General features: G+C 48.7%; 2 protein-coding genes across 6 annotated transcripts in view; one reads left to right on the top strand and one right to left on the bottom strand.

The window, feature by feature from the left end:
• The first annotated feature begins 4881 nt into the window (after positions 1-4881).
• LOC123928905 (CMRF35-like molecule 1) lies at positions 4882-11149 on the top strand. The gene is made up of 3 exons (XM_045983962.1): positions 4882-4985; positions 8745-9077; positions 10860-11149. Exons 1-3 carry the CDS (start codon positions 4946-4948, stop codon positions 11036-11038), a joined length of 552 nt encoding a protein of 183 aa, XP_045839918.1. The 5' UTR covers positions 4882-4945; the 3' UTR covers positions 11039-11149.
• Positions 11150-18550: 7401 nt separating this feature from the next.
• The window catches only part of LOC123928782 (CMRF35-like molecule 7), a 51304-nt gene continuing 44783 nt past the window's right edge, over positions 18551-25071 (bottom strand). For 2 of the 5 annotated variants that reach the window (XM_045983785.1, XM_045983788.1), the window contains 2 exons: positions 21940-22066; positions 18551-18928 (listed from right to left, as the gene is read on the bottom strand). In XM_045983785.1, coding sequence (XP_045839741.1) covers positions 18826-18928; positions 21940-22066 — 230 coding nt within the window. In that variant the 3' untranslated portion in view covers positions 18551-18825. Of the gene's footprint in view, positions 18929-21939; positions 22067-23480; positions 23811-25071 lie in introns of all 5 variants that reach the window. The other 3 variants (XM_045983784.1, XM_045983786.1, XM_045983787.1) reach the window with 3 other exon arrangements.

The following is a 25071-nucleotide window of genomic DNA, read 5'->3' as shown; positions in this document are numbered from 1 at the left end:
CCCTTTAGAAAATACACAGTTTTTCAAGATGTAGTTGGTAGTTTAAAGGATCCATCATCTGGCCATTGATGAGGGGGATCGCTTATTAGCAACAAAAGAATAAGCCTTTTAGTGACTGAGCCCAGGAAACACGAGTGGTCCAGAGAGGGCATACGGAATGCAGCCTCCATAATCCAGAAGCTCACTCCCCTCTTCTTTACTTACTCCCCTTACTCCTTCTTTACTAAAAAGGCAGAGCCCTTCAGTGCACAGGCAGTGAGGGTGCACAGTGGCAATGGTGTCTTCAGCCTCCCATGAAAGTGGGAGATGTCTCCACTCACAGGCCTCTCCATCGCCTAGGTGCTCCTGGAATGAGACTTTCCAGCACCAACAAGCAATGAGGGTCGAGACCACAAAGGTTCTCATAGTTCTGGAACCTCTCATGACAAACACCTTAAAAACTGGCACAACCTGACAGAAAGCAAGATACTTGGATGCCCAGAGTGTTCCACTGGCCTCCAAAGTGTACCCCAGTGAGTGCATCCTCTGAATGGTGGAGACCAAAGAGAATATCCTCACAGGTCATAAAGCCAATCTCTTAGTACATAGAAGAAAACCAAAGGAAACATCTACCAGGTTTCTCTAAGTCTTTGGTGTCTTGGAGCCAAAATAACACCAAGGAAGAATGTTCCATGGGGTTGGGGACTGTGGCTTCATACAGTGTACCTTGTTGCATGGAGGTTCTTGAAGCTGGTGGGTGACTAGTGTCCGTCTATCCCATTCCATGACCATCTCATCCTATCATGAGAATCTTTTTGAGGCAGTGAATGATCTAACAGGTTTTAAGTGATCTACTTGTGTCCCCGAATTTTGCAGCATTGCCTTCCAAGATGTCCCTTTCCAACAGATGACAAACTACAAACATGACATAGACCAAGGAAAACAGAGACCATGTCTGGGATGAAATGTTTCAGTAACCAAAGAGTACTCAATCATATTGAACCAAAGGGTCAATAAGCCCAAGGAACTAGTTCCATGACTTGCTGATCTAAATTGAGAGGGAGACAAAGGACCCTGATCTCTCTGGTTCTGCCAGCCTGTGCAGATAGAGATTCCAGGAGTCTGACATGGCGAGAAATCTTACCTTCTGCTGTCTCTCTGCCAGATGTCCCAAGAATGTCCCAGCTGCAGCAGTGTCGGGGGAGGGGGGGGGGGGAGAGCGATGTCCTGCTAGTAAAAGTATTCTGCTGACTACACCAAGTGTCAGGGAGCAAAAATGTCCCATCGCATTCTTGGGAAGTCTGAGTTCCTGTCCCATCCAAAATCCTTCTAGCTGGATCTAGAATCAAGTCGTCATGAGACAGATCAACAGGAGAAAATCAAGTTTCATCGCATAAGTGTGGGGAATCCACGCAGACATGGCAGTCAGGCATAACAGGGTGCATATGTCATTCTGAGCTAAAGGAAGGGGTAGGGAGTTGGGGCTTCAAAGGGAAGAAAGTTACTCACAGGAAGAGGAAAACCGGTACATGTTTGGTAAACAAATGTTTCCCCTGCCATGTAGTTGGGTCACTCAGATAAAATTCATCCCTGGGAGTGACCCTTATTCTGCAAAGACTCTGCCAGTGAGATTCCTCTATGTAGTTAAATGAGGGCCAAACGTTTCTCTGGAGCCTGCAGTGTCTTGATGACCTTTAGCTCCGAATAATCTTCATGACAAATTGCTCCATCTTCTGCGGGGTGGGGGTGGGGGGGGACTGACTTCAGGCCCTAGACCTCTGTGTTCATGTGTGAGAGCTGAGCCTTCTCCTGTGATTGGGGGTCTCAGTGAATCCTGGGCCTTAAATTTATGAAGAACTTATGAAGCCAGGAATTTATGAAGGGGTGGGAGGCAGGAACATTGGCCTCCCCCTCAAACTTTTCCCTCCCACTCTGACTTTCTCAAGTTTAACCAAGGTTTTCAATAAACTGCACCCACTTAAAGTGCACAGTTTGAAACGTTTTTCTTCTTTTCACTACTTCTCAAACTTTACATACGGTACAGTTTTGGGGTGGTGGTCAGTTCTATGTGTTTCACACACACATCATTTCAGGGAACCACCACCACATACAAAGCAATGCTAGCCCCTCGCCGGAATGGTCTTTAACGAAGACTTCCGTTCCTCTAATGGCAGGCCGACCCGCTGGTGAGGTTAGACTTCAAGTGCTGATGTGGCTTCTGTGGACTGTGGTTCCCACGTGCTCGCGTTCAGCTTTCTGGAGCTCTGCAGGTGCTCCCCGGAGGGGCCCCCGCGTGCGCCCTCCGGTGGCCAGTCTGTGACGGGGACGGTCTTCCTCAAGCTCTTAAAGTGGGTATTCCTTCCAGGGACTCATCAGGTGTGCACAGCTGGGGCGCAAGCCTGGGAAGTCGAGGGTCCCTTTCTTCTCCATCTCCCCGCCCCCACCCCCATCCTTGCTAGCTGTCAGAGCTTCCATCTCTCCCCTTTCTAGTCGTTTGGCCGGGAAGCTTAGCAAGCTCAGGCTTTTCTCTCCCCAGTCTGCTGCGTACTTCCTGCGACTGGGGTTTCTTCCAGAGCCAAGCAGAGGGAAGGCCAGAGAGAGAGAACAGGCAGTGTATTGTCCCCGCCCACGGCTCTGGGACCCTTAGCTGTTCTGGGCAGCCAGGACTCTCCTCCTTCCGCGTTCCAGCTATCGGCCCCCAGCGGCTGCAGGTGGAATTGCAGCTTCCGTCCTGAGTCTTGCTGGGGACCTGGTGGGAGGGAAAAAACCACAAACCCCAAGAACACTCCTGGAATCTGACCCCTCTTCCCTAAGGCTTATTTTCTCTGCTCATCCTGAGCTCTTAGGGTCTCTGCTGAGAGTGCATTTTCAGGCTGTGAGCCACAGGGTTCGTGCTCAGGCAGGAGGTTAGAGAAGGAAACATAACCAAAAAACTCACACCTGGATTGGTCCTATACTTGGTCTGCTTTCCTTCCCCAATCTTCTGCTAGGGTTCATTTATCAGAATGCTCAGGTAGGTGGTCCACATAATATGTCTGGATTCTTAGCTCTAGTCGGGGGGAGAGGTCTGTGGCATGTGATGACGTCATCTCACCCGATCTGGAATCCCATAGCATAGATTTGCAAGAGCAAAGATGGAAACAGGGTCAATGCCAACAAAATAGGAATAGGTAATTATGCTACAGCCACGTAATGGAATACTGAGGCTGCTATTTAAAGGATTAAGTAGGCACAGGCTTGGAGAGATTTCATGGTAAGATTTAAAACTCTTTCATTGGAGTATAAAATATACACGGAAAGTGCAGACTTCAGGAATGGACAACTCAGCACATTTGCACAAAAACCCCCCACACCTATGCAACCAGCACTTAGATCAAGAAACAAACACTCCCATCCCCCGGGAGGTTCTTTAACTTCATAAAATACGTGGGGAAACCAAGGCAGCTTGAGAGGATGCTGGGGGCCACTTTCAGTCCTCTGCATTCTGGAATTTAGAAGATCCCTCTGCCCGCTTTTGTGAGAGCATAGCCTGTAGTTCAAGAAGGGATGGAAGTTCGGAGGATTTGGCATACTACAACACCCATGTTTCAAGGCTGTGTTGCTCCCACATACTCAGAGCCCTGATCAGCTATGCTCTGGCTCATTCTCCATTATAGCCAGATAACCAACAACGATCAGACTTTGAGGCATGTTTGGGATAAAAAGGGAAGGACCAAACCAAACTAGACCAAAGCAACTTATGACCACAGAGTGAGGAGAGTTTTGAAAACTACAGCAAGGAGAGAACAAAAAAGAAGCTTTTGAAATGAAAATATAATTCCTAGGATGCCTGGGTGGCTCATTCCGTTAGGTGTCTGCCTTTGGCTCAGGTCATGATCCCAGAGTCCTGGGATACAGTCTCACATCAGGCTCTCGACTCAGTGGGGAGTCTGTTTCGCCCTCTCACTCTCCCTTTCCTTCTTAATTAAATAAATCATAAATAAAAACTTGAAAAACATAATTCCTGAACTAAACATTTCATCCAAAGATTGGAAGAGACACTGAAAACACACAACAAAACAAAATCCTCCTAAGATACAACCAAGCTCAAAAATGTTGAAAACATGAAAGAAGAAAGAATACAAAAGAATTGCCTCAGAGAGGAGAGTGAAAGGGGACAGAGAACAGAGGATAGGTGAGGACTTGTGAAGGAAGAGGGGGGCCTCGTGGGAAAGTCCCTTAGGGGGGCTAGCATAAGCAGTTTGGGGCTGGGACGTGACCACAGTCCACAGTCCGGGGAAATACACCGAAAGAGGGCAGAGGAAGCATCTTGGCCACAGCGAGGCTGATGGGAAGAAGCTACTTTTCCTTCCTTAAAATCTCCCCATGACACCTCTGTCTCAGAGGGACTCTGGACCACAGCAGGAAGCCTGAGAAGGAGAGGCTCAAAGGTCAGGCTCAGGACTGGACCGGAGCTCAGGGAAAGAGGGGTCGTCTGGGAGGCACTGAGGTGGGTTACCCAGAAGGAGGATGAGGATGAGCTGGGCTGTGTGTCCAGAAAGGCCGGGGGTGAGCCCTGAACACTGCATTGGGTTTCCCCGCGTGCAAACCCAATGTGTCTCCATCACTTCCTTGGACACACAATCTGAGGGTCAAGTGTCTGTTGCACGGTGTCATCTGGTTTGCTGGCTGCCGGCTTCCCGGCTCCTCACACATACTGGCAGGTGGCACCCTAACCACACTTTGCTTCCCCAAATCATTGAGAAAAACCATGTCAGCCATAGGTTCCCAAAGGATGGCACTGCTTTCCTCCTAATTAAGCAAATTAGGAAGTAACTGAATGAAAAATTATGGGAAGTAAATGAGAGAAACTATAAAAGAACGATTTAGAGAAATAGAAGGCAGTTTGCTTCTGAGCTCAGTTCCAGTCCCTGGAGGGCAGTGGGCATCAGCTGAGCATCAAGGAGAAAACCCAGGCAGGCAGGACATGTGGCTGCTCCTGGTTCTGTTCCTTCCCATCATCCAAGGTGAGTAGTGTGGGGGATCCAGGCCAGACCACCTGCAGGGCTGGGGTAGGACACATATAGTGTCTGTCCCAGGGGAAACGGCAGGGCCTTTCACTCACCCAGATACTTACTTATTTTAAAAAATCTTCAAAGTTTTTGCTACTTGACAGGTACTAAGTAAGGTGTTGGAGAAACAAAAGGAAATAACACAGTGTCTGTTTTTTAGGGCACTGTTTGCCAGTCCTGGCAGAGAGTTAGAGAGATAGATGATAGATGGATGGATGGATGGTTGGATGGATGAATGGAAGGATGGATGGATGGATAGATAGATGATAAAAGCATATGGACATATATACACACATATATAAATGCATGAATTCCAGAGGAACGTTGAAGGAGCTCATAAGCTCAGGCTCAGGCTGAGACCCACTCAGTCAAGGTGGGGTTCAGACATCTGGATCATTTAAAAGCCTGTGCAGCGATCTTGACTTGTAGCTAGAGCCAAGCCCTTCTGTTCTGAAGGGCTCAGGGTAGAGGGAGGAAGACCAGCAGAAAAGCAGGGCGTGACAGGCTCTCTGGAGACTTGTTCAGTCCTGCGCGTCAGGCTGCCCGAGTCTCTGCTCTGGATGACAAGGACCAGACCCTTGTCCAGTGTCATTAGCACAACCACTGAGACTTACTGAGTGGTGTCACCGGGAGGGAAGAGCAGAGATAAGAAGTTTTCTGTTTCTGGGCTGGATGGCAAATCTCTGGAGGCAGCTGGTTCTTGATGCTTGGAGAAGACAAGTGCTAGCAAGACAGAACAACTTGGCTGCCCCAGCTCTGTTGCTTCTCATCCTCCAGAACCATGACTGCTTGGGTAGGAGGCAGACAGTGTCCCTTCTGGGAAGGAAGCCATCATGGGAAATAAAAAGACCCCATTTACTCATCTACTGACTTCATAATATGTTCAGAGGTAAAACAGTTTGAATGAGAGATTCACACGCAGAATATTTATTGGGAAAGCATCCGTGTTACTATATTCTTTTTTTTTTTTTTGCAATTTGTTAAAAGATTTTAGAGACAGAGAAAGACAGAGAGAAATAGAGAGAGGGTGAGTGGGATGAGGGGCAGAGGGGGAGAGCTCAAACAGATTCCACGCTGAGTATGAAACCCGACATGAGGCTTGACCTCAGGACTCCGAAAATATGACCTGCGTCAAAAATCAAGAGTTGGATGCGAACCAACTGAGCCACTCAGGTGCCCTACATGCTACTATTTTCTTAATCTTAATTTGGGGGTTCATGAAAGAGTTATAAATGCATATGAGTCATAAGAGCAAAATACCAGAGACCGAGGGGCTTGAACTAGAGAAATTTCTTTTCTCACACTTTGAAGGCTGGAGAGTCCAAGATCAAGGTGCAGGCTGGTTTCAGTTCGTGATGAAAGTGCTCTTTCTGGTTTTCAGGAAGCCACCTTCTCACGGTGACCTCCCCCTTGTGTTTAGGGAAGGAGAGACAGAGAGAGTGAGAGACGGAGACAGAGACACGGAGAAAGAAAGACAGAGAGGCTCTCTGGTGTCTTTTCTCATGAGAGCACTGGTCCCCATCATGACCTTCTCTAGTCCTAACGCCCTCCCAAAGCCCCAGCATCACATACCATCCCATTAGAGCTTAGGACGTCAACACAGGAATTATGGGGGCAACACAAACATCCAGTCCTCGACAATATAGGGACAGAATTGATGAAGGGGTGGAGAGCGTAAGCACATCTGTTGATGTTGATATCAAAACCGCCCCTCCTAAGTCCTCTTCTGCATCCCTGAGCAAAACTTGGGAATCACCTTCCCTCCAGTCACCTTCCTTGTATGGGCTGGAGTTTGTCCCTGGAAGCACCTGCCAGAGATTTGGAAGGTGGGAGAGCAGCCTTACTGTCTGCGGGGAGCTGAAGTGTGCATGGTGAGAGGAGACATTCAGAGTGGCTTCCTGTCTTGCTCTTGGGAACACTTACTCTGATGGTGGAGGCTGAAGATAACCTGTGGGAGTTTCCCAGAAAATTTTCAGAATCACAGCAGCTTCTTATGGACTCTTGAGAAAACCCATCCTGGAACTTCTGCTGTGAACATAGTGTCAGCTTCCCTCACCATGAATCAATACAGACACTAGTACATAACAGCTCATAGCAAAATTATTCACTGCAGCAAAAAGTCAAAACAACCCACATATCATCAGCTGATGAATGGATAAGATAAATGTGCCCTTCCTTCCCATAGACTGAGCCTTAACACACATTCTACTAAGTGACTAAAGCCAGAGAAGAAGGTAAGATTGTAGGATTCTGTTCGTAGGCAGTGTCCAGAATAGAGAAATCAATAGACAGAATGTAGATTAGTGGTCATCAAAAGCTTCAGGGAAGAGGGAATGGGGAACAACAAGGGGTACAGGGTTTCTTGGCACAACTTTGTGAATACCCTAAAAACCACTGAGGTAGACACTTCAAATTCATGATAAGTGCATTATATCTGAATTTGTACAGTCAACAAAAGTAAGTTCTTTGCCTTTCACACTCTTTAATTCATTTTAGAAAGGAAGAAAATGATCTCTGTCTTTAACTTAACAAATTGGAAAAAGAGCCCATGTGGAAATCTGGAGTAAAGAAAAGGAATAAAATTACCCATATGAGAAATTAATAACTTAGCAAATAAAACAAGCTAATTTCAAAAGTGGTTTAATGAGTTAAAAATGTGGAGGAGGAGAGTAGAAACAAGGAGGAGGACGTCCTGTAGCAGGTGTAATCCACAAAAATCACACAGTGCCTATGGTCAGAACATGTAATTAAAACATATGTGAACATTTTAATTATGAAGGATACTTTCTAATTGCAGGACTTTATGCTAATACATAATGCAGAACTTTCTGGAAAAAAAACCCAAAATAAAACAATAGAACAGATCAGGAACCATCAAAGAACTTGAATAGTTAATATTCAGCAGGAAACAATTTCCAGAAGCCAAAGAATTTGTCCCAATAATGAATTTTCCAGTTTCGATAATTTCTTAGGAGTCTAAAGACACAGGAATTCCTTTGCTCTCTTTGATCTCGTCCTGATCTCAGCACGTGAAACAGATGGAAATCTTCTAGATTAATGGTGCGAAAGGAACATCACCGATATCAGATCTCAGCAGACAGCACAGATAACTCCAGAAAAGAGCCTTCCTTAGGACCATAGAGCTGGAGCTGAGTACCGACACCCAGGGTCAGCTAGCAGGCAAAGTTTCTGTAGTCAGTCTTTCCTGAGAAATTAATAACTTAGGGGAAAAAAACAGTTTTCTAATGAAATCAGTATTTTCAAGTTGAGAGGTTTCACACAAAATCCAGATTCCTGGCTACTCTAGAAAATTGCAAATGTCTGAAATCACAGGGCCCACATCTTGCATGAGGACAATGGGCTGACGTCGACTGGGGCCATGCATTCGCTTGGGTGCTTGGGTCATTTGCTTCCAGATGACATGGAACACAGGGAGGGGGAGGGGTGGATTATCGAAAGCTGTCATTGCTCCGTGGGGACATTCTTGTTTCTCTGAGGTGTAGTTGTGCTCTTAGGTGACTTCCATGGTGGCTTTGACCCAGTGGAGTTTTGAAGGACGAAGGTCTGTCTTGTGGAAGGTGTATTCCCTCTTTGACTGTCACTCAACTCATCAGGCCCTTGGGTTTATTGGGGCTACTTGTGAGGCAGGAGGCTGGGGCTCTGCCCTCAAGGGGTAGGGTGTGGTGTGACAAGCACACTGGCTTGTGTTTCCAGGCTCATCTGCCCTCACAGCAGTGTCCAGTGCAGTGAGTGGCCCAGTGCGGGGCTCCCTGACCGTGCAGTGTCGCTATGAACCTGGGTGGGAGACCTACCATAAGTGGTGGTGTCGAGGAGCCAAGTGGAGTGACTGCCATATCCTCGTTCAAACCGACGGATCAGAGTGGGAAGCGAAGGGTGACCGAGTGTCCATCAAGGACAACTGGAAATCACGCACATTCACCGTGACCATGGAGGACCTCAGGTGGAACAGTGCAGACACTTACTGGTGTGGGATTGCGAGAGCTGGAACTGATCTTGGGGTCACAGTTAAAGTGACCGTTGACCCAGGTAAGAGTGTGCATGTGTGTGTGGATGTGTCTTCCGGACCTGCTCTGTGATGCTCCCTGAGGTTCCTCTCCAGTGACTTGTGTCACTTGGAGTGAACTGTCACACAAAGTGGTTGAGTCCTGAGTTCTTCTAGGACCCCAAAGTATCCCTTGAGTTGGGAGGGAGAGGGCTTCTCTTTGATGCTCTCATGGCTCCTGCCACCTCCTCCAGGATGGGATCCAGCCTTTCTGGGCAGGTGTTTCTCTGCACAGCCCAGTGCCTGAGCCTATTGTCCATGGAGATTGAAGTGAGGGTCCCAGTTACAGTCCTTGGGCCAAAGGGACGTTCTTCCCCAGGACCCAGAGACCCCAATTCTTGCCAATGCTTTCCTGGACCTCTGGTGCTCCCGTGTCCCTGCTCATTCTGGAGTTTGGGACCAGACTTCATAATGGCTATTCCCACCCCCTGTTCCATATTCCAGTCTCAGAGGGAAGAGGTTCAGCACAGTTGGGGTACTGTGGTTGAGTGCTAAGGTCTAGAAAGTCCTTCCTAGTCAAAGGACTATTTAAAATCTAACAAATACCTTTGTCTGCATCTGTGAGATGATCAAATGATTTTTCTCCTTGACTCTATTCACGTGGTTATTATACTTACTGATTTTCTCATGTTCAAACAATTTTGCATTCTTTGGATAAACCCAACTTAGTGATGATGTATTATCTTGCTTTTATATCCCAGGATTCAGCTTGCTGATTTTTTGATGTAGAGTTTGACATTTATGTTTACGGGTTATTTTTGCCTATAATATTTCTTTTTTGTACTGCCCTTGTCAGATTTTGTCATCAAGAGTGTACTAGTCTCATCCTGTGGATTTAGGACTGCATCGTCTTCTCCTTTGTCCTGGAATTTTTTGTTTAGGACAGGCATTCTTTCTTCCTTAAATGATTAGAGGATATCTCCCTTGAAGCTCTATGGGCCTGGAGTTCGTTTCTTTCTTTCTTTCTTTCTTTCTTTCTTTCTTTCTTTCTTTCTTTCTTTCTTTTTTTAGAAGATTTTATTTATTTATTTGACAGAGAGAGATCACAAGTAGGCAGAGAGGCAGGCAGAGAGAGAGGAGGAAGCAGGCACCCTGCCGAGCAGAGACCCCCAATACGGGGCTCGATCCCAGGACCCTGGGAACATGACCTGAGCCGAAGGCAGAGGCTTTAACCCAATGAGCCACGCAGATGCCCTGGGGCTGGAGTTTCTTTTGGAGATGTTTTATTTCATTCATTCATTCATTTGTTCATTCATTCATTTTAAGTAAGCTCCATACCTGAGGTGGGGCTTGAACTCCCGACCTCGAGATTAAGAGTTACTCGCTCTGCCCACTGATTCAGCCAGGGGCTCCTTGGGGAGGTTTTTAATAACGGATTTGATTCTTTGAAATAGCTGTAAGATGATTCAGGTTTTCTGTTTCTTTTTGTGAATATCTTAGGATATCACATTATTTTTGCCAGAAATTGGTTCACTCCCCCTAAAGTTTCAAATTTATTGGCATACAGTTGTTTAGATATCCTTTTATTATCCTATCCCCTTATTGCCTTTCCTTCTTTTTAATATATCTGGGATATTGTGTGACGTACCTGTTTTGATTATTGATTATTCAGGCCTTTCCTTTCATCACAAATATCCTGGGAGGGTTTTGCTTTGTTTAAAAGCCCATTGTTGGGTTTTTTGATCTTCTCTATTTTATATTTGCTCTCTAATTCATTAACTTTTTCTTTTCCTCATCGTTTCTTTTCTTCTACTTCCATCTGCAAGTGACCACGCAGTGTAACTACAGCCCGGGTTGGGAGACCTTCGTGAAGTCATGGTGTCCGGACACGGATTTGAGTAGCTGCCGCATCCTTGTTCAAACCACCGGACCTGAGCTGAGGAAGAACCAGCTTTCCATCAATCAGAAGAAGCGCACATTCTCCATGACCATTTGGGGCGAGTGAAACAAGTTTTGAGAACAATCAGCTGTTGTTCTGATGAGTTGCTGCCCAGGCATTTTATAGTAGGGCAACCCTGCTCACTCCCGAAATCTAGAATTCGGCTAAGGCTCTAATCTTAGAATTCCTCCACAAGTTCCTGCTTCGTTTTCCTTGAGGCACATTTTGAAATAAGCACTTGGAGTTGAGCCCATGAAAAATCAGTGACCTCTGTCCCGACCACGGTGTAAGTAAGAGGACCTGCCACCCTGCTCTGGGGCTCCTGCTCACTCATGGTCTGGGATGGAGGACTGCCCTTCCCAGGCTCTCTGGGAGCTTCTCCCCTACAGCTGTAAGCAATAAACATTGTGACTCTCCTTCCTTTGTGTGGAGGTATTAAAACTGAGCCTTCCATTAAACCGACCCTGGGTGTTTCATGTCCCCAAAGTGGGAGACTGGCTGTGGAGGGAGCTCCCTGCCCACCCATGTGGGTGGCGTTTGCCTCCCATTCAGCAGGTCGTTCAGCTTATTCTTAATTCAGTACACCAGCTCCGTCTTTTACACACACCCTGGAGGAACTCAGGCATTGGATGCAGACACGTCCCGGCGTGGGATTAGGAGACCAGAGCTGACTGTGAGTCCGAGTGAAACTGAACGTTGACCCAGGGAAACATTCTTCTTTCGTTCACCACTTGCCGTCTCCTTAGCAAGAGGGAGCTAGTGAAATACTGAGCAGATTCACCAACTGTTATACTTATTTGTGTACTTTTAAAAAGATTTTTAAAAAATTTATTTCACACACACAGAGATCACAAGTAGGCAGAGAGGCAGGCAGAGAGAGAGGGGGAAGCAGGCTCCCTGCTGAGCAGAGAGCCGGATGCTGGGCTGGATCCCAGGACCCTGAGCTCATGACCTGAGCCGAAGGCAGAGGCTTCAACCCACTGAGCCACCCAGGCGCCCCTGTGGCTTCTTGTTTTTATTTTTATTTTATATATTTTAAAATTTTATTTTATTTCTTCTGTGTTCCAAGACTCATTGTTTATGCAGAACACCCAGTGCTCCATGCCATAGGTGCCTTTTTTAGGAAAGGAAATTTAAAAAGTACACAGAATGTGAAGTAAAATGGTATCGTCTGTCTTCTACCCTCGTCCCCTACCCAAAGGTAAGGTCTGGAACCATAGTGTGTGTGTGTGTGTGTGTGTGTGTGTGTGTGTGTGTGTGTGTGTGTGTGTGTATGATGTGGAGAAATTCTATGCATCTAAACCATATATAGTGTATTTATTTTTCCCTCCCTCAAAGAAAAATATCACATATTGTTCTGTCATTTGTCTGTTTCACTCAATGTCTTTTGAAAATCATTCCTCAACAGTATCTACAGATTTTTGTGTTTAATGGCTTCACTGCATCCCATGCTATCTAGATATCACGATTTGTTTAACTTTTTTCACTCCTGATGGGCATTTCCATCGTTGTGGGTTTTTTGCAACTACATGCAATTGTGGAATGAATCTCTTGTGTATGTGGCTTGATATCCATTTTTGGCTATGCCTGTGGGTATCTTCCTACAAAAAAAAAATAGCTGTATAATTGGTTGGTGTGTTTTTCCAATTTTCATGGATGTTTTCAAAAAGATTGTAAACTTTTCTACCCTTGTCTGAATCTGTTAATGGACAGTCAGCCCCCACCCCCAACATTGGGTGTCGTCAAGTTTTTGTCTTTACACTCTGATTGACAGACTCGGCATGTTGACTGCACGTGACCTGGGCTCCCAGGCAGAGGAGAGCACTGTAGGGGATGGGGGTGAAGGAGAGGGGGGAGAAGGAGTAGCGATAGGCACCAAGCAGAGAGCCACCAGGTAGGTGATGCTGGGTGGGCTGAGAGCCAACAGGACACCTGTCCTCAGGGTAGGGGAGGTTCCAGGTTGCAGACCCTCCCAGCCACCTCCCTCCCCACACTGTCTTTAGCAAATACCAACTTTTATCCAAAAGGGGAGTGGCACCTTCAAAAGCTTATAGGTGGCAAGGAAAGAGAAGAATACTAGCACAAAGCTAATACAGAGCCTAAATCCTGAGCGGAAATGCCCAAAGAGACATAGGAAAGCTGCTCATATAAACAGCTCTATTCAGTCTCAAGGAAATGACAGAGAGCGGGATGAATCTAGAAATGTAAAGAGACAGCAGTAGAAAATAGGGCGATGAGCAGCAGCAGGCAGACCTCGGGATAGAGAAGGAGCAGAAGAGCAAGACAGTGCGTAGCTGGGAAGAAACAGCGAGGGGAAGGAACCACAAGACTCAATGATTAAGCATGTCTGCACACACACTGACGTGGTTTCTTTTGGAAAGTTCATCAAGGGACATTTAAGTGAACACAATATAAAAAATGTGGAGAGGCAGAAAATTAGGTACAGAAGACCGGGAGGTGATTCCACAAATGTACGCTGGCTGTGTTCTTGGAGGAGAGAGAAGCCAAAAGTAAACAACTGAATTAGAAACTAACCAGAAATCTAACGGAGATCTTTCAGGCTGTAACTGAGAGCCCACACAGTGACCCAGGAAAGTAGTCTTCAGATGGCCCACACCCAAAATATTATAAAGTTATGGCACCTGGAGGATAAAGACAGAATCGTATGGGCTGGTACCAGAAATGGAGATCGGATTAGATCATACAGGAAGGAGTTCGTTGTGTGTGACACGAATAGGCTAGCCTCAGACGTGATAACCACATCCCATCCCAGAATACAGTGAAGGAAAATTTACATGCTCTGAGCAAATGAGAGAATATCCTGGAAACAGTCTCGGGCATGCAATGCCTTATGAAATACATCACCCATGACCCGTTTAAAAATAGAAAATCTACATTGTGATGAAATTTTGCCTACAAAGAGGTAAGTTAAATCGTGAAAAAAGAGAAGCTGTGGTCAGCAAAGATTACATTTAAAATGAGAACCCCCCCCCCCCCCCGCCACAAGCAATGGTGAGAAGTATTATCGAAGAGAACAGAAATATCTAGGTGCAAAGAACACGATGCTGACAAAATCAGCAGAGGGAAGAGGAGGATGGACAAAATGTGAGATGTAAAATCTTCCTCTTTTAAGGCACGGAGTCAATAGATGGTTTAAATGTGTTTTTAGAAGGAAGATGTAATGGGAGGAGGGTTGGGTCCAGAAAAATTGTGGAGGGCATCCCACTGGGGGGTCGCCGGGCGTGGATGTCAGGGTCGGAGCAGGCTGAGGAAACCCTTCCCACTTGGCCTGCCCAGGCCAGGGCAGCAGAACCTGAGAGAGGTGAGAAGGGCATCCACATGGGAGGCAGGTCGGCATAGGACGTCAAAGCCCAAGGAGGGTGAGGTGCTGACGCATGACCCTGGAAAGGACTCAGATGGTTTTGAATGCTTGTCAATGGCCCCCTTCCGGAAGTGTGCAGGGACGAACACAGTCTGTCACAGCACGCGTCCCCAGCTCCACTCAGCTCCTCGCATCTAGACCAGCCCTCTCGTCTCCGCCATGCAAAGCCAGTGATGCCAGTTTCCAGAAAACACTCGAGCTCCTCAGTGCTGCATTTGCAGGCAGGGAGGTCATGCTTGGAACCCGAGCTCTGGCCTGGCTTCTGTTAGGGGAGGACCCCTCGTGACACCTTCCCGGAGAGCTGGCACTGGTCCAGGACGCCGCCGAAAGAGAAATTCAGCCACAGAGGCACATACGGGCCATGTGATAAAACATACACAGGGGGGATGTAGGAAACACAGCGCTGGGCAAGAGAGAAGCTTGTGATGTACTTTATTCTTTCTCAAACTCATATTTAAGTACTCTAGTTTCGTCACCTTTCTGTGCAAATGTTAGAGTAAGCTTGTCTTTCTCTACCAAGACAACCTTGCTGGGATTTTGATGGGAATCGTGTTAAACTTACAGATTGATATTGGGAGAACTGACATCTCTCCTGTGTTGATAACGTGGTACCTCTCGCAATTTGTTTAAATAGTCCTTGTCTTTGGTCACCAGAGTCTTGTAAATTTGAGTACGTGGATGCTGCGTATATTCCGTCAGATCTGCAGCCCGGGTTTCTTCTTCTTGTCCAGCAGCTGTGACCAGCAACTTGTGTTTCAATTCAGTTTCTACAGGCTCGTTGCTAGTATAGAAATAGGACTGTGCGTGTACACATATGTGTGTGTACACGTGTGTATGTGTGTGTGTATGTGTATGTGTGTCTCTATTGATCTTTTTTCCTGTAACTCGTTAAACTCATTTTTTAGTTCTAGCAGCTGGCATTTTTTTTGTGTGTGTGAAATCCTTAGGATTTTCTACATAATTATGTCATCCGCACAAAGGGACAGTTTTATTTCTTTCTTGTCTGTGAGCTTTCATAGTGTTCTAGAAGCCCTAGGGAGCAGCTGGAAGGTCTTAGACACTCCAGTGGCCACACAGGACCCACTGTTCTCCAGCATTTCTGCTTTTTTTTTTTTTTAAAGATTTTATTTATTTGACAGAGATCACAAGTGGGCAGAGAGACAGGCAGGCAGAGAGAGGGGGAAGCAGGCTCCCTGCTGAGCAGAGAGCCCGATGTGGGGCTCAATCCCAGGACCCTGAGATCATGACCTGAGCCGAAGGCAGCGGCTTAATCCACTGAGCCACCCAGGCGCCCCGCGTTTCTGCTTTTTTAAAAAGAGAAATCAGAAGTGAAATTTTTTGTGTTTTCATGTTGGCAACAAACTTCATTTAAAAAAATAATATTGCGACCCAAACAAAACATTTCACAAGTTCACGCGATTGATGGGTGTAGTCTGTGACCTGTGAGTACAGCAGAGAAATGGCAGGATGTCGTCGCATCTGCCTAGTGTTTACACCTGGGGCCATATGGCGCCCAGCAGGCTTGGGAACTGACCTTTCAAGTACACAGATGGGCTTGCAGGGACGCCGTGTGGACGAGCCCCAGGCTGGTTCCGGGGCAGATCCAAGTCTGTTCCCAGGCTTTATGTTGGGGCCGGGGGCTTCAGCCCTTCCGGGCTCCTGGTTCTTTAATGTGACATGAAGACTACTAGATTAATATTCTTCCAGAGGCATCTGGGGGCATAGTCTGTTGTGCATCTGACTCACGGTTTTGGCTCAGGTCATGACCTCAGGGTCCTGGGCTAGAGACCCGCATGGGACCCCCCACTCAGTGGGGCGTCTGCTTCTCCTATCCCTCCCCCTCTGCTGCTCTGTCCCTCTGCTCTGCGCTTGAGGGTTCTCTCTCTCTCAAATAAATAAATCTTAAAAAAAATTGTTCCATGTGGCAGTTCCAACATGGGGCTGCAAATTTCTTGACACTCCTTTTATTAAGAGTTGCGGGTATGTCCCCACCCTTTGCGTCTGGATGGGCTGTGGCTGCTGCAGGCAGAAGCCCAGAGCAGCGCTGCCCCAACTTTTTCCTGTAATTATCTTCTAAGGAGCCTGTTTACTCATTTTCTCTTCCTAGAAATGCCCCCCCAAGCTATGAAATTTTAGAACTAAAGATACTCTGCATATGTCCACGTTCTACTGATCCATCAATCGATCCGTCTACCAGTCGATCATCTATATTTCGTATATGAAAAGAGTAGCATCGTTTTCACCCTCCAAGAAGCAGTGTTCGTCCCCATCGGAAGGCCCGGATGGAGCCTTGGTGACCCTGTGTGACGTCCGAGGCCAGGCCAGGAAGAATTCCGTAGCTCCTTGCTCTGTCTCTGAAAATGCTGGCTCTGGGGACTGTCCCACTCAGAACCTGGCGGCCACATGGAGAGGCTACCTGTAGGGTCTCGGGTCCACAGTCAGGACTGGGCTCCGTGTTGGGTCACCCTGGCTCCTGTTCCAGACACATGGGCAAAGAAGTTTCTGGATGACAGTGGCACCCAGCCATCTGAGTCATCCCGCCAGCATTATGTCATCCCAGTTGAGGCCCCAGACATGATGGAGCAGAGACAGGCTGTCCCCTCTCAACCCGTTTGAATTCCTGACCACAGAATCTGTGACATGACAAAGTGATCGCTGTTTTATGTCACAAAGAAAATCTAAGTATGGATCATGGGACCACTTGGCTCTGTCCGTTCTAGGGTCTGGCAAGATGGTAAAGAGGAAGGTCCTGCCTCTGTCATGGGCACGGAGGGCTGTGGGGAGGCTGCTGACTGCTGCCAAGGGCCCCTCTGGGCCTCAGTCCTGCAAAGGGGACAGTGGCCGGGAGCTCCCACATGGTAAGACACAGGCTGCTGGGCTTTGAGTTCTCGCCATTTCCTGACCGGCGACCCAGAACCGTGTGGGTGCAGTTGTAGGCGTGTGGCGGAGGTGTTCCCCACCAGAAGCCACCCGCTGCGACAGAACGCCCCACCCCCAACCCGACACACCAGCTTTGGCAATGCCCCAGTGTTTTATTGGGAGGAAATATGTATACCTTTGAAAATTAGAAAAGGAAAAGACTTGCATTATTTTTCATGTGAGTGGGAGGAAGTTAAACAGGAAGGGACCTGCATTCTGTCTTGCCCTTTCTCTGCTGGGGAACGGGGGAGGGTGGGCATGGCAAAGTTCAGGTGAAACCCAGGAGGGAGTGATGGTGGTCTGAGCTGACTGAGGATGGGCAGCATCACAGGCATGAAGGGGACAGACCTGAGCCCTCATTTGTCCCATCTGGATGGAGACATCCAGACTGTCCCTGGAGCCCTGCACTTGAAGGACCAGAGAGGCTAAGGGACAAAGGGAGGGACAGAGATGAACTGTTCTTGTGACCACCGGGTGAGTCCCCTGTCCTTGGAGGCCACCAATATAGATAGAGGGACACATGGCTATGTACATTGTTTCAAGTCCCTCCCCACAAAACACTTACTCCTTACACAGGGAAAAAGTAACTTCATTTAGTTTTGACTGATTTATAGTCATATATCCGCATCCCTATTAAGATCTTGACTGCAGTGACAGTAAACCAAGCATTCCTCATTCACGGCACACCTAGCTTGTGAAGGCTTTCAATATGTGAGATATATATATATATATCCTTGATACTCTTTTTTAAAAATTCAGAAAACAAAGGGCACCTGGGTGGCTCAGACAGTTAAGCTTTGGGCACCTCATTTCAGCTCAGGTCACGGTCTCAAAGTCATGGGATCAGGACCTGCATCAGGCTCCACGCTGGGCATGGAGTCTGCTTGGGATTCTCACCATCCTTCTGTCCTTCCCCTCCAGCTCGCATGCTCTCTCTCTCTCTCTCTAATAAAAAGAGAAAGAAACACAAACACAGAAAATAACTTCAAACACAAGTCCCTATACTTTTCTTTATCCACTCCTGGCCATCAGTGAAATTTCCCATCTATAGGAAGGGAGCCCTCACTGGGAACTCTGGGAGGGGATTAAAAGGCATCATCCAGGTCTCTCCCTTCTATTGTCTCCCACCTCCCAGCTGCTGGACACATTGTGACTCTAGGGTTGGGTTTAGACTCACTTCGGACCCTCTAGGATGGGCGGGTCTTACTCTCACATATAAAAGACTGAAATAGTGTCCCAGTGAAATAATCTCGAAGGAGCCCAGGAAAAGCCATAGATTTAATAGCAAAGGTATGGAGTGAACAGATGGGATGTGGGTCGGAGATGGTCCAACCTTGGCTTCCATCTGCTGTTCGGGCGACTCTAACTCCAGGAGGCACCGAGGCGGCAGCAGGTGGAATCGGCAGGAAGCTGCACTCCTGGCCCTTCAGGGGTCTCTGGCCATGTGCAGCCCTCTCAAGCTTTTTGGTTTAATTCTGGTTTTATGGTTACTGGTTGGCTGGGAATTTTAAAACCCATCATTGGCCAGAGTCCTGAAGGCTGCCATGGTCCATCATCTTCGGCAGAGCCCCTCCAGGGTCACAAGGAAAAGAGGCAGCAGGAGGGTCCACACAGGAGGCTTCTTGGCGGCTACAGAGGAGGCCATCTTCCCCGACCTGTGCGGAGCAGGGAGGGAGGGAGGGAGGAGGGAGCCTTACGCCTGAGGTCAGGACGAGAGGAGCCCCCACCTAACAGGGATCAGATCTCTCTTGGAGCTGCACCGCTGCCCGATCCCTGCTCAGAGGTCAGAGGGTACAGGAGTGTCAATGTCATGGGAGCTGTGGTTCTCCTGTTCAGGCGGACTCTATTCTCTCCCTGGGTCCCCCCGACTCCGGCTCAGCCCCGCCACAGTCCACAGCAGGACTCCAAGCCTGGGCACCTTCACAAAGGTCAAGAGCACAAACTGAAGGTTGCACAGCAGGGCCCTGTGCAGGGAACAGGGTGACAGCAGTGAGCTCCCTCTTCGGGGACAACCCCAGCCCCTTCCTCCCTGACCTGACGCCTGAGCCCAGACCTGCAGGACAAGCAAGCCTTGGTCCCTGCTCAGAAGCCCCTCTGAGGGCACAGCCAAGCTGCCCAACCGAGGTAAGCCTTTCCGGTCTCCCTGCAGGCTTAGCCTGGGGTCAGCACCTCTACCCCTGATTTCTATCTTTTTTGAAAATTATTTTTTCATTTTTTTATAAACATATAATGTATTTTTATCCCCAGGGGTACAGGTCTGTGAATCACCAGGTTTACACACTTCACAGCACTCACCATAGCACATACCCTCCCCAGTGTCCATAACCCCACCACCCTCTCCCTACCCCCTTCCCCCGGCAGCCCTCCGTTTGTTTTGGGAGATTAAGAGTCTCTTATGATTTGTCTCCCTCCTGATCCCATCCTGTTTCATTTATTCTTTTCCTACCTCCTACACCCCCCACGTTGCTTCTCCACGTCCTCATATCAGGGAGATCATATGATAGTTGTCTTTCTCCGATTGACTTATTTCACTCAGCATAATACCCTCTACTTCCATCCACATCGTTCTATTTTTTGGAACAGTTTCAGGAGAATAGGAATTAATTCTTCTTTAAATGTTTGGTAGAATTCCCCTGGGAAGCCGTCTGACCCTGGGCTTTTGTTTGTTTGGAGATTTTTGAGGAACTGCCCCTGATTTCATCCTGCTTTTTGGCTCCTCTCCCACAATTCCCTCCACCTCCCCTGCAGGTCAGCCAAGCTGAAGGGTTTGCCTTTGCCTGTCTTTCTCATCCTACTTGTGTCCTGCCTTGTGTCAATTCTGCCCACATTTCCATCTCTGATCTAATATTACCTCTTTGTAGCAGAGGAATATTCCCCCACCCCTGTCCACCTATTTATTAACCTTCAGGGTTCTCCGGGGAGGGGTCTCTCCCAGCTTTGCACCCCCCATGGTATGGGGTGTACGCTCATACATCCTGTATAGTGGATGGGGTTCTAGATGGATGATGGGCCTTGCTGATATGTGTTGCCTTGGTGGTCCCTCTCAGTATCCAAGAGTCTGGATCCCTCACCCTTGACGTCAAGTCTTCCTCCACAAGCAGGACCAGGACCCCCTGCAGGCCAGCCCTGCTCTGTCCTTCGTCCTGCCTTGAGCATGGTGGGTCATGTGGATTTCACAGGGGGTTTTCTGGAGAGAGGGCCATGCTGCTTTGCCTTTCCTTAAAATATCCTTAAAGGCACTGTGTTCTTTTCCTAAGTTCCAATCTGTTTGGGGATGCTATCCTGTCTCTCCACTCTGCAGGCTTCCTCCCATGCTCCTTGGTCTCTTGGCCTCTAAAAAGTCCTACATCCTCTACTCAACTCATCCACTCAACTACATCCACTCAACAGAACAACTGATCTCCAACAGTCACCAGCAGGACAGAAGCTCATCATCAAGCATGGGCCAAGTGCTTTCCTCATTCAGAGGACTGACTGAACAAACTGTCTACAGGGGCCAGGTTCCAAAGAATAGGGTCCTGGAGAAGGAAAAGAACTTGGACTAGAGCTGGAAAGGAGCTGGTGGACGGTGTTTCTGGGAGGCGGGACCCAGGGACGGAATGCACCTTCACCCTGGTCTCTGATGGGGTGAAACTGAGACATTGAGTTTGCCCTCTGATGAAAGAGCTAACTGGCTGTCTTTGGACGCTTCTTCGAGTGAGCATTTCAGGTTGGTGGCCCAGCCTCTCTGCCATGTTGGGAATGTGAGAAAGCAGGAATCCCAGCTTCCCCCTCCTTCCCAGCATTTCCCTAGCACTTGGGGAAGGCAGGGCTGATCCATGGAACAGGTGCCCGCCTGTATCCAGCTGTAGGCAGAATAACACCACCCCTCAGAGATGTCCTAACCCTCAGATCTGTGAATGTGTTAGGTTACATAGCATAGCAAGGGGGAATTTCATGGTGCAGATAGAGTTGATTGCCAACCAGCTGACCTTGAGATGGGGAGATTATCCTGGGTTACGGGTGGGCCTTACGTCATCACCAGCATGTTTAAAAGTATAAGGACAGGGGACAGCCAGTGTCCCAGTAAGGTGGTGTGAGGAGGACTCGACCACCACTGCTGGCTGTGAGGATGGAAGGGTCCCCAAGCCAGGGGGTGCTGGGTCTCTAGATGCTGGAAAAGATAAGGAAGGGCTTCACCCTTAGAGCCTCCACAAGGAACCATCCCTGCCAACACCTTGACTTTAGCCCAGGGAGACTCATTACAGACCTCGGATCTCCAGGACCATAAGGTCACAAAACTATTTGTCTTAAGCCACCAGGTTGGTGGTGATTTGTTCTAGAAGCCACAGGAAAAGAATACAGAGCATTTCCCTCTGGCATACTTGAGGCTGGAACCAGCTACATCTCTTTGAGGTTCTTGTGGGTTGGGAGGCAGATCAGGAGGAGACCAGACGGAGCCTTCTCTCCTGCAGCCCAGCTGAAGCAATTAGTTAGTTTCCTCATGGGGAGTGGGGAGTTCTTTACGTGCTCAGAGGTATAAAGGATGGGGGTCAGGACAGACCTTGCTGATTCTCCCCTCCCAGGAAACATCAGTGGGTCCAAGGGGGGTTCCCTGATAGATTGTCCCGCGGGGAGTGGTCACAGGGCAGTCGTGGAAAGCCCCATCCTTTAATGCCCTGCTCACCTGCTGATGGGGTTGGTCGGAGTCACGGGCTGGCTGCTGTTGGTGCCCTGGGTAAACGGAGGTGAGGAGTCCCAACTGGCTGGTGTGGTGCTTGGCACAGGCTTGGGAGAGTCTGTTGCATCCGGTTCTAAACACACAGAGCAGAGCAAGGTTGTGAGAGGACGCAGGTGGCTCCGATGGCCTTCTCCCCTCCGCACCCCCAGGGTGGAGAAGCTTCTGTCTTAGGGACATGGCTCAGGCACATTGGTCTGCTCTTGCATCTTTTTGGTTTCTCATTCCAAACTTGCAATTATGTCATTTGCAGGGAAACACCAGTTCACCACCGTGGGAGGTGTGTGGGGGTGGGGAGCTCTGTAGCAATTACAATCAGCTCAATCTCCGTGTCCTATTTGGCATCGCTGAGCGTGTCCGAGAGCCACGTCCCCACCCCTGGAGCTTTCAATCAGCTCTTCTCTGAGTCTCAGCCTTGCCCGAAGCAGGCTGTAGGCCCCCTGCCCTGAAGCGCTATGATCCAGGAGCTGACTGGCCCAGGGTCCTCCGTCTCCTGCAGCTGTCCAGAGCCCAGAGCCCCTGTTGTCCCCTTGGTCCTGCCTACTTCCCTGGGGCCTTTCTTTCTGCACCAGTCCTGCCAGCGAAGGCTTGTCTGGTTGGAGGGTCCAGACTCCATGTCTCTGGCCCCAGTTCCTCCTGCACTCCTGTACACAGCCACTCACCTTTGTTGTCTTTTTCAGTTAATCTCTGGAACATTCTACACCAGCGTAGCTGTCCACTGCCCACATTCACACACCAGATTTGCATATGCTAAGTGTGAGGAGACTAATGAGTAGCAGATGTATTTCCCATTTAGTCAGTGTGTCTGTATGTTGGGGACAAGACTGAGGGATCCAGAAGTGGGGCTGTGTTTGGGGGGGGCTACAGACTGACACCCTTTCCAGGCCTGTCTTCAGGGAGGTCCTAGTTCCCCTGGGGCAGTTACGGGGGACTCAGAGGCAGCCAGAGATGGGGTCCCTGTACTCTGCTGGAGTCTGCCTTTCCTTCTCCCAGAAATGGGTTCAGAGTCCCTTGCTCCTTTGTGCTTCTGTTGCCAGAGGAGAGAGGAGGAGGAGGAGAGGGCAGGGAGAGGGTCTCTTGTCCTGCAGCTGAGACCATCAAGATCACGGCTTTCTAGCACCCACTTCTCCCTGCACACCTGACAAGGCCCCACTCAGCCTGGGGCTGCAAGGGGATGATGTGACTAGGGAAAGAGGAGCTGCCTTCCCTGGACAAGTCTGTCCCAGCCGAGTCTCTGCTTCTCGGCTGCCTCTGGGGAGAGCCGGCGGAGACATGCAGAGATGGGGGCTCGCTCTTTCTTCCAGTCTTTCCCAGACTCTTGGTGCCCCCCCCATACTTGCTTGCACATGCACACAGTTACACAAACAAACACACATGTGTATTCTCGGGCATGTTAAGAGACTCTGCTCCATCCATAGAGAAGACAGAGGAACAGTCCTGGAATCTTTTGGGGGGTACCAGGGCCCAGATCAGAGCAGGGTAATACATACCTGGGTCAATAATCACAGCAAATTTGAACCCCAGGTCTGTGCCACTTCTCTCAATCCCACACCAGTAGGTGCCTGCATCGTCGTACCGGAGATCCTCCAAAGTCATGGTGAATTTGCGTTGGCTTTTATTGTCCTGGATGGATGCTCGGCCCTTCTTCACCAGTTGCTCTGACCCGGTGGTTTTTACAAGGATCTTGCAGGAAATCCAGTTTTCTCCACGGCACCACCACTTCTTGTAAGATTCCCATCCTGGGCCATACACACAGTGTGTGGTCAGTGTGCCCGTTGCTCTGCCTCTCACCACCCCGTCCTGGCATTTGGAGAAGTAGCCTAGAAGACAGATACCCGACATTTGTCTCGTCTTCTCTTGAGCCCTGGGCTGGTCTGGATGTTTCTGGGGCATCTGGCGCTGCCCTGAAGATGGACCAGGACCTCCGCTCTCTGTCTAATCGCCACATCCCAACTTGTCCCTTGATCCCCTGCAGTATAACTTTTGCTGTCCCCTCTCTCGGATGTCCCCTTTGGCCAATACGGGGGCCTCTGCTCAGCTGACACCTACTGACCACCGACCCCTCTTGCATACACTGCCAACAACTCTCCCCAGCAGCGCCCACACAGCAGCCCGTGGTGTACTTCTGAATCCCAGAGATGCTGAGACAGAGGGTCCTTCCCCACGCACCCCCTGACACTCTAACCCCTAAACAACTAAAAACCCTCACCTCACCCTTTGAATGGGCACATGGCATTGGACTAAGAAGACACACTCACGTGTTCACACACACAACCACCCCCCACACACATGATTGCTTGTTATTTTACCTCACACCTTGCTCTTCTGAGTCTCCATAGTTTTGCACAAGCGGTTCCCTCTGCCTGAAATATTCTCTCTTCTCTGCTTGAAGGCAATCAACCCCTCATATTCATCTTTCAAGGCTTGGCTCAAACAGTGTCTCTTCTATGGGGTCTACGATTCTGCAGCCAACTGGGTGGCTCCTGGTGCCATCAGAGCATTTGTCCCTGTCTCCGTTGTTGCGCTTACAACACTGGATGGTGGTCTGGTCTTTGGCTCATCCAGACCAAGACTCGGGCAGCCTGATGGGTGGGACTGAGCAAGTCTTCAGAGAGCCTGTCACCCTGGTTTTGCTGCCTGGCCTCCTCCCTGTATCTGAGCTCTTCAGAAGAGAAGATCCAGGCTCTAGGAATAAGTCAAGGTCAGTTGTGCAAGCTTTTAAATGATCCAGATACTTGAACCCCATTTTGAGTGGGTGGATTTCCACCGGAAACTGAGTTTCTGGCTCCCTCAATGTTGGTCAGGAACTCACGCGTTTACGCGTGTGTGTGCATCTACCTCTACCGTCTACCATGCGTCCATCCATCACCTGTCTGGCTATCTCTGTCTGAAAAGGCTGACAAACACGGTCCTAGAAAACAGATGCTGTTTACGTCGTTTACTTTCTTATTTCCCCCAACACCAACGTAATACCTGTCAGGTAACAAAACTTAAAAAAAAATTATTTTTAAGAGATTGAGTGTCCAGATGAGTGAAAGGCCCTGCCTGCCCTTTACCCTGGGATGGACCCTGTCTGTGTCC

Source organism: Meles meles, chromosome 18 (genome assembly GCF_922984935.1).
Source record: "Meles meles chromosome 18, mMelMel3.1 paternal haplotype, whole genome shotgun sequence".
NCBI classification, from domain to species: domain Eukaryota; kingdom Metazoa; phylum Chordata; class Mammalia; order Carnivora; family Mustelidae; genus Meles; species Meles meles.
The sequence above is the reverse complement of the archived record's forward strand: the minus strand, read 5'-3'. Positions and strand labels throughout refer to the sequence as shown.